This window comes from Culicoides brevitarsis, chromosome 3 (assembly GCF_036172545.1).
Source record: "Culicoides brevitarsis isolate CSIRO-B50_1 chromosome 3, AGI_CSIRO_Cbre_v1, whole genome shotgun sequence".
NCBI lineage: Eukaryota > Metazoa > Arthropoda > Insecta > Diptera > Ceratopogonidae > Culicoides > Culicoides brevitarsis.
The window spans coordinates 12945438-12955598 of NC_087087.1; the positions used below are offsets into that span (position 1 = coordinate 12945438).

The window sequence follows — 10161 nt, forward strand, 5'->3', positions numbered from 1 at the left end:
GAGATATAGGGTTAAATTATATAATTTTTTTTAACCTAAAATATTTATTTTTTTCCAAACCCTAAGTGAAAAAGTTTGATAAATTGTTTGATTTTTATACAAAAATAATTTAATCCTTTTTTAAAATTATTTCCATTGTATAAATAAATGTAAAAAAGTAAATTTTTAGATAAATATCATGATAAAACAATTTTTTAAAGCTAATTGATTTATTCCGAGCGGTAAGTTCAAAATTCAATTAATTTAATGATTATTAAAAAAAAGTATAAACATTTTTAATTTAATCTAAGATTTGAACTTCAAATACTTTAAAAAAAATTGTCCTTTTTATTTAATTTTCTTAAATTTTAAATTTATTCCGAGCCCTTAATGTAAATTCTTGATGACACTTGGATTTTTTTATGTTTCATAGCTTAGTTAAATATTTTTTCAATTTTTCTTATTTTTCGGGAGTTTAATCATATATATTTGTGAAAATTTTATCATTTTTATACAAAACTTAAATTTACAATAAATTTTGTATAATATTTATTTTATTCCGAGCCCTAAGAATGAAATCCTAACAAAAGCTCAAAATAAATAAATTTATAATTTTTTTTATGAAATTTTAATAAAATATTCTTTTATTCCGAGCCCTAAGTATAAAATCTTAAATAGAGCTCAAAATATTTCAATTTTTAATTGTTTATGAAAGTTTAATAAAATATTTTCGAAAATTTCGTCATTTTAATGCTAAAATTCTTTAAAATTAAATTTTAAAAAATATTCTTTTATTCCGAGCCTCAACTTGAAAAAAGCTCAAATTTTTTCAATTTTATTTTTATTTCGCATATTTTTGAAAAATATAAAAAAAAATAATTAATTTAAAAACTCTTAAAAATAAAACTTTAAAAAATTTTTGTTTTATTCCGAACCCTAAGAATAAATCTTAAAAAAAACTCAAAATCTTTCAATTTTTAATTGTTTTAAAAATTTTAATGAAATACTTTCGAAAATTGTACTATTTTTATACCAAAAATCTTGAAAATTTAATTTTAAAAATAGTATTTTGTTCCGAGCCCCAACTGTAAAAGTTTAAGAAAAACTGAAATTTTTCAATTTTTTAATACAAATAAAAAAAAAATATTTATTTAAATATCACTTTGACGAAAAATATTTAAAATTAGGTAATTATTAAAAAATATGTTTTGTTCCGAGCCCTTAACCAAATACTCATCCCGAGATCCGCCATAACCAAGTGTCACTCTAATTGTTTTTTACACCCACACTATTGCAAAAAATAAACAAATCTAGCGCAAGAAGATAACTTCCTCGTAGAAAGTACGCGTTCGTGTGTACGACAACTTCTCAAAAGAAAGTCCGTTCAGTTAACTTTCGTCTCTCACTGCACTCGGACTCTGATTAGACGCATCAATTAAAGCACGTGACGTTCAAGAAAAAAAATTATGATAATTCGAAACTTATTTGTTTGGAGCTTTTTTGTTCTTTGTTTCGTGTCAATTCGCGTTTTTGCTGACAGTGATTGGATTTTGGAAGCTGAACGGTGAGATTTTTACAAAAAAAATTCTTAAAAAACGTGGTTTTTAATTTTTTTCTGAATTTTTTTTTAGAATCGTCGATCCACGAGTGAATCCCGTATTGGCAAATGGACACATTGGGTTTACGGTTTTTGACTCTTCCGTTTACATGAATGGACTTTACAATGGCGCCGGAGCTAAAACGCATCGTGCCCGCATCGAAAATCACGCAAACTTGCAGATGGAACTTTGCAGCACAAAACGGAAAATGGCAACAAAGTGTCGTTATCGCTTCAACATTCGCACGGGAATTTTCGAAGTTGTCTTCGACAGTGTCGATTTCAAGGTCAAACATGAGGTTTTCCCGCATCGGTATTACACGCGGACCATCGTGAACCGTTTCACGCTCGAACGGAAGACCAGCAAGGAGGACATTCGCATCCCGGTTAGCATGGATCCCGGCAATATCGGCTTGGATTTGTCGTTTCCCGAGCGAAATGTCTTCGTGGTGAACGGAATTAATGTCACGATGGAGTCTGGGCACACGTTGGCGGTCGAAAATGAGGAATTTCAGAAGGAGCCGCACAAATTGACTTTTGCTTTTACGAAATGCCGTGAATTGGTGATGCCGGCACGGGAATATCGACTGACACAACATGCCTTTATGACAATTGACCCGGAAGAGACGGTCGTGCGGAGGGAAATTGAACGCGTGATTTTTGACAGTCAAGTTGTGGAGCGACACGAAAAGGAATGGATCGCGTTTTGGGACAAGTTTGACATTGAAGTTGAGAGTCGCATCGAATTGGTGAGTAATAAGTTGAATTTTTTTTGTGAGATAAGAGCATTTTTTTTGGTAAGGTGTTTGTTTGAAATTATTCGAGACATTTGGAGTGATAACGAATTAATTAGTAATTTTTTTGATATTTGAGAGTGTGAAATTTGCACTTTTTACTCATTTAAAAGATGTAATAAAAAATTTTTAAAAAATTCATTAAAATTAAAAAAACAAAAAAAATTGTTTTGTTATAAAAATTTAACATTTTTGTAGAAAAATAAATATAACGGGTGTCAAAAAATCTTTTAAAATCAGAATTTTGGAAAATTATGTATAAAATAATTCTGAAAATAAAGAGATTTATTTTCGCTATAAGAATAAGAAAGATAAAAATATTTAAAATTTATCAAAATATTTTTTTAAAAATTAATTAATTTTTTTAATTTTAATTAAAAATTCAATTTAAAAAATTATTTAATAAAAATGAATTAAAAATAACAAAAAAAAAAAAATAATTAAAAAAAATTAAAAAAATTTTAAACTTTAATTATTCTGAAATCAAAAATAATTTAAAATTTATTTAAAAAAATATTTAAAATATTAATTTTAGTCTTTTTTTAAATTAAAAAAAAAATTATTAAGAAAAAAATCTTTAGTTTTTTTTAGCCTTTTTTCTCAATTATCTCTGAAGCTTTAGGGAATTTTTGAGCCTTGTTGTCAAAGATTTTTCCAAAAGAAAAAAAAATAATTAAATTTATTAAAAATTTAATTAAATTTTTTAAATCTTTTTTTACTCAAAAAACTTCTATTTTTCAGAATTTTATAAAATTTTCAGAAATTTTTAATTACTTAATTTTTAAGCTAAATTAATTTAATGAAATTATTTGATTTTAAAATTAATTTAAAATTAAATTTTCATTTGTAAGCCAAAATAAAAAAAAAATTTTTGTTTGTAATTTTTTAACGCTTTTATAAAACGTTGACTATGTTTACTAAAAGTTTTTTAATGAATTATATGAAATTATTTGATAATTATTAAATAATTTAGAAATTATTTAATTTAAAACAGTTTTTTAATTTTTAATTTAATTTAGGCCCCTTTATATTTAATTTATTTTTCCGATTTTGTCAAAAAATTCAAAAAAATAAAAATTTAATTAAAAATGGAAATATTTTTGACATTTTCTGAAATTTTTTGATTGAAAAATTATGAAAATTTACTGTTTACCATAAAATTATACAAAAATCACAAAAAATTTGCGTTATTAAGACGTTTTCTATTCATTTTTACATGAAAAATTTTTTTAAGTCACGTGATCAAAATAATTTTTTTATCAAAAATTTTTATTTTAAGAGATTTTACTTGATTTTTCTCTACTTTTAATTTCAAATTTGAAAATAATATCGTAAAAATAGGATTTTAAAAATTTAAAAAAATTCCATCCAAAAAATTTCAAAATATAACAAATTTTGGCAAAAATAAGCCAATTTTAATTTTTTTCCTAATAGAAATTATTGTTTTTTTTCTATTATTGTAATTTTTTTTCTTATTCAATTTTTTTATTTAAAAATTTTATTTAATTTTTTTTTTTAATTAAAAATTCAATTTTTTCTTCACAGGCCCCGAAAATTCGTTCAAGTATCTACAACGTCGTGAGCAACTTACCATCTCCCAGCTCCTTCAAAGACCATCGCCCCTTCTACGGCGTTTCCAGTTCCGGTCTCGGCGACGTCAACGAAGACAATCAACTCCAAGGTCGCATCACGTGGGACCAAGAAATGTACATGTTGCCCGCCGTCTTGCTCATCAACCCGCAATGGAGCGAAGAAATGCTGAATTATCGGTATCGCGTGCACGCCAAAGACCCTCTTTCGGACGGCGGATGGGTCTACTACTGGGAAACGGCGTTCACGGGTCAACATTTGGACGTTTTTCGCGAAATGATGAAATCGACGCACGTTCCAGCCGACGTTGCCTTTGCGACGCGTCTTCATCTCGCGGCGACGCACGACAAAGATTGGTTTTATCGCGAGGGCTGCGAGTTGGCGTTCAACACGGCGAAATATTGGGCAGCGCGAACGGAGTTTAATGCAACCACGGACTTGTATGACTTGAAAAATGTGCGATCGACGACAAATTTGGATGATCAGGTGACAAATAATGCCTTTGTGAATGTCGCGGTGGCGTATAATTTGTATCTCGGTGAATTTGCGGCTTGCATGTGCAAAAGTCATCTGGAGGGCAAGAAGGGCTTGAAGACGAATTGGAATGAAATTGCGCGGAGTCTGACACTTCCTTACGACGATAAGGATGAATTGGTTAAGGAACATTCCGCGTATGAGGAGTACATTAGGACGGCAGCTGCTGACATGGCGCTCATCAATTATCCGTTGATGTATCCGTTGGAAGAGTAAGTTTTGGCTCTGGAATTGAAAAAAACTTGAATTTTTAATTTTTTGAATAATTTTTCGTTTATTTTGTTCAGTTTTAAGTAAAAAAATGCGATTTAAGGCTTTAAAATTGTTCCAAAAGTTAAATTTTAATAACAAATTTGGGCCCCTCAAAATTTTTTTTGAACTTTTTGTCCCATGCCCCATTTCAAAAACCGAAAATCCAATGGAGCAAAATAAAAAAAAAGTTAAAAATTTCATAAAAAATTACTGTTTTTAGTCTATGTTCATAATTTTTTAAGGAATTTTTAAAATTTTTTAACTTTTTATTATTTTTTTTAAACTTTTGTATTAAAAATTATTTTTTTACAAGAATTTTATTTTTTTATTTAATATATAGAATTTTATTTATTTATTATTTAAATTTTTGGACAATTTTTAATCTTCAATAGCATTTTTTTAATTCAAAATAGAATGTGGTAAACTTAGAATTGTTCAAAAAATTTGAAATTTCCATCAAAATTTAGAAAGTTTTTAATATTCTGTTTAAATTTTATTAAATTTTTTGATTTTTTTGCTCAAAATAATGAAATTTTATTTAAAAAAAATAATTTTTTATGACATGATGGAACATTTGTTAAAATTTGTAGTAAATTATAATTGTAAATAATTAAAGTTATCTAAAATTTTGACAAGAAATTAATTTTTTTAGTTAATTTTAGATTTAAAGAGCATTAATTTAATTAAAATAACCTCAAAAATGTGATTTTAAACAAAATTTTTCAGAAAGTTGAGAAATTTTCTCAAAAATATTTTGAAATTTCAACCTTAGAACAAATTTTATGGAAAATTATTTTAATTTATTTTATTTAAGTTTATTTTTTTATTCAAAATTTCATAAAAACTCATTAAAAATTGCATTTTTTGAACTAAATATGAGTAAAAGTTGCTCAAAAGCTGCAAATTTTGCGAAATTTTTGGTAATTATCAATTTTTTATTTAAAATTTTAAAACTAAGTCAAAAAATTTGTAATGAACTGTCATTTTTTGATTTTTTCAAGATAATTTTTTTTATAAATTTGACGAAAATAGCAAAAAAATCAATAAAAACTGATATTTTACTCAAAATTTTGTCAAATATCAAATTTTTTCCATCATGAATTGAAAAAATAATATTTTTAATTTTAATTCTAGAATTAAATTTCATTAATTTTATCAAAAATGACGAAAAATTAACAAAAATTTATTTAAAAAAAAATAAATTTCTGAAAAATTTTATAATTTTTGAATAAAAAATCAATTTTTTCTTTTATTTTCAGTAAAATCAAACGCAACACATTGGCCCATTACCGCAAACTCCAAGTAAAAAATAGTCCGCCAACCACCTGGGCATCTCACTTAATCTCCGATCTCGAAGTGGACAACGTCAAGGAAGCGATTTCCTTATTTTACGACATCAATACTCTCTACATGGAACGTCCTTTCATGGTAAAATCCTTTTAAAATTTAATTTTTCATCGAATTTTATAAAAAATCAAATTTTTCAGGTTTGGACCGATCGCGTTGCCAGCTTGGATCGCATCAACAATTTCGTGAGTGGCGCCGCAGCTTACATGCAAATTTACATGAACGGATATGCCGGCATCAAGTTACATTTTGACCGAATGGAGATCAAACGACCTCAATTGCCGCCAGATTCGTCAAAATTGAAGATCAAAGGCGTGAATTACTTGACGGCGCGCTTCGATGTGACGGTGCGACAAGATAATTTTAGTCTGACAGTGCGAGAAATGCCGAAAGATGACATAAAATTGAGTGTGGAACGGGAAGATGGACTTACCTATGTCTTTAACAAAGTCGGTGACACAAGTAAGAAATCGAAAAAATCCTAAAATTAAAAAAAAATTATTAAATTTTAATTTTTTTCGTAGTTGTACTTGGAATTAACTCAACAATCGCGATAAAAGAGGCAAATTACCCGTATGGCGAATGCACAATGCCCAAAAATATCATCGGCGTACCACGGAAGATGATGAGTCTCTTGCCCTTGCGAGAACGGGCACGTGCCAATGGAGGTCGTGTCATTGTCGGATGTCTCCTGTTTGCTTTTATTGCCGTTTTGTGTGCCTTTGCCTTCCTGCTCTACAAGCGACATGGCAACATTTTCCCCTCAGATGCCGTGCGATACGTTCGAAATGTGTAAATTGTTTGTTTTTTGTCTCGTGATCCAAAAAAAAAAAAATTGTTAAAATTTATTTGTAAGTACATTGACTACATTCCCCCTTTGAAGAAAAAAAAAAGAATTTTTTAGGAAATTTTCATCCTGAAACTATAAAATTATGTTAAGAGACGTAGATGTAAGAAAAAAAAGGAGAAGACCTACAAAAAATATTAAAAAATATTATTATTATAGAGAAAGAAGGACACAAAGTTAACTCATTCAAAGTTTTTGTACGAATGTATTTTGTATGTACAATAAAAAAAAAGAAAAAATTGTTAGAGAAAAAATGAGTCAACAATTTTCTTGCGTTTATTTATGATGTTTTCTCCATTAAATAAAACTAGCATATCTAAAGGATAAGTTTTTGATGAACTTTCTGTCTGTCTTTAACTGACTTCTTTCTCTTTTTATTATTTTTTTCCTTGCTTTTTAGTTTTAGTTTGGTTGGAAGTTTTTTTTTTAAGTCGTTTCTAAAGAAAATTTTGTTGGTTTTTTGATATTTGTCCGTCTCGAAAAAATTATTGGAGCATATTTAAGATAAAAGTTTACAAATAATTTTTTTTTTAAGTTTGAATTCTGATTTTTTTTATTTATTAAAAATTAAAAAAAAAATAATTGAAATTTAAAAAAATTTTTTTTTTTAATTTATTTTTTTTCTCAACTGATTTTTGATCAATTTTATTAATTTATTTTTATTTTTTTTAATATTTTTAATATTTTTTTTTGAATTTATATTTTTTTATATTTTTAATTTTCATTTTTAATTTTTTATTTATTTAAGTTTTTTATTTTACTTTTTTAAAATATATTTTTTTTATTTTTTTTTTATTATTTTTAATTTTTTTTAGTGATTTGAAATATAAAATAACTTTAAAAGTTTTAATTTAATTTAATTTAATAATTTAATTTAAATAAATTTTAAATAACTTAAGAAAATTTTTAATGTTAGAAACTTCATTAAAATATATAAAAAAATGTTCTAAATGTTTCTATGAATTTATTAAAAAGTTAATTAAAAGCAGAAAAAGTTTGAAAGAAGAAATCAGAAATAAGAAAACAAAAATATGTTCCATTAATAATTTTATCTTTTTTTATTTTTTTAATGGAAATTTTCATTTTTAAATTAATGGTAAAAATTATATTTAAAAAAAAATAATAAAATTATTTAAAAATTCATTTTTTTTAAATTTAATTTTTTAGACCTCGAATTATTTTTTTAAATTTATTTATTTTTTTTTTTTCAATTAAATATTTTATTTAATTAAAAAGCGCTCACGTAACAAAATTTTCTACTTTTATCACTTCAAAAAGTCATTTTTTCTTTTCATATTTTCCTCTAGTTTCTATAAAATAAATTTCTATTAAATTAAAAAGCACGGATTTGAAGTTGGATAGATAGATAGCAGCCCGAACAAAATTTCCTGTTAAAAAAAATCCTATTTTTCATGATTGACGGAGAGATAAATTTTGTCACTGAATTTATGTAACAACAAAAATAAATCGAGACACAAAAAAAACTTACATGTTCCAAAAATAAAAATGAAAAAAAAAATCAATCACACTCCAATAAATAAACACAACGCGTCAGACTGATTCCGAATCGATACGGATGTGTTGAAAAGTTAAATCAAATTATGCCAATTGAGTCACACATTTATCCACAGCCGTCGACGGTACGGGAATCAGTGCAAGGCTTCGTTCGATTCGTGTAATTACAGCAATCAAATGAAGGTTTTTGCCGGCATGAAATGGAAAAAAACACTCGTTCGCAAATATATTCATATATTTAAATTGGACAAACAATATTTTCTGGTTGCCATCATATTCTGCATTTTCCTTCGTACTGAGCTACGGGCTACGTGGTACGTACGAATAATAATGTTGCAAATTTTTACAACTACTGAGAAGCATGCATTTTTGCCATTATTATGGTGCAATATGCTACGAATCAAAAAAGGCACAATTTTAAACCGCAAGAGGCTAAATTAACCTCTAAAAGGTCTTAAATTCACGTGATTTTCATTCACATGGCACGACGGAAGCATCGCCGTCCCCACGTATGATAAATAAATTTCGTGTGCAAGTGTTCAACCGCTGCTTGCCAAAAAATGGGTCGTCATCGTCGTAGTCGTCGTCGGGTGATGGTAATGATGGCAATATTACAATGCAACTCCTCGAAACGGTTCGACGGGAAAAAAATGATATTGCTTTCGGTTTTTACGTGGCTTCATTTTATTATAATGTGATACGAACTATGACTACTATGAATATGCTTAAGTTTTTTTTTATTAGCACATTTAATGAATTTTCACGTACTGAAGTCGGGGTGGCTTGTGTCAGTATGGAAATGTGCATTATTATTATTTTTCGAGTGTGTGGTCGATGCAGTTCTTTTTTTATTATTTTTAGAAAATGCTAATGATGGTTATTTGAATTTTAAAATCCGTTCAAAACAAGGTTCGAACGTACAAATGAGGAAAAAGTGTATAAGGGTTATTGCAGAAAAAAATGATTTCAAAGTTGTCATTAAATGAGGAAATGACTTAAGCGCTTTTTAAAAATCTCATAAAATGGGCGACAATCAAGCAAAAACTTGGTTTTAAATTTAATTGAACTTATTTTCCTTGCTCTTTGTCAGTTTTAAAGAATATAAATTTCAAAATAAACAGAGCCTTTATAATTTTTCTCAAATACTTTCTTTATCAAATTTGTGGTATCACTCCATTTAATTTAAACTCTTAGTCAAACTTTGTGCATTTATCGTTAATTCGCAATTTTTCATGGATTTTCATATCCTCAAAGTCCACATAAGATGTAGTGGTTTAGCTGGAATTCCGATTTGATATTTTGTAACAGATTTTCAAATTTGTAATTAACGGCATTCTGTGCTGAAAAAGTGAAGTACTTTTTAATTTTAACCTAATAGGAGCTCAATAAGGTGAAACAAGTTGATCTTCAGACGTTATAAGAATTTGTTTAGTGAGCTGATGTTTTTACTGTCGACTCTTTTTCTTTTCTTCGGAGTTATTTTTTTCTTGTGCAATTATTCCTTTCATCTAAAGATGGCCTTATAATTCATGTTATTTTCTAAGCTTGTAAAAAGAGTTGCCATACATTTCTCTTAAATTGCTGGTTTTTTTAGTGATGGTAGCCTTTTTCCGTCAATATGAAGCCCTGCGACTCCTCTAACAGCTTGCAGTTTCACTATGAGTTTTTCGACCTCTGCAAAATAAAAATATAATATAAATCTTATG

General features: G+C 27.0%; 1 protein-coding gene across 1 annotated transcript; it reads left to right on the plus strand.

Annotated features, from left to right (window-relative positions):
• Window positions 1-1363: 1363 nt before the first annotated feature.
• On the plus strand, window positions 1364-7181 carry LOC134834796 (protein-glucosylgalactosylhydroxylysine glucosidase-like). Its single transcript, XM_063849579.1, has 6 exons — window positions 1364-1543; window positions 1611-2325; window positions 3916-4706; window positions 6006-6174; window positions 6234-6555; window positions 6618-7181. Exons 1-6 carry the CDS (start codon window positions 1446-1448, stop codon window positions 6887-6889), a joined length of 2367 nt encoding a protein of 788 aa, XP_063705649.1. The 5' UTR covers window positions 1364-1445; the 3' UTR covers window positions 6890-7181.
• The last annotated feature ends 2980 nt before the right edge of the window (window positions 7182-10161 follow it).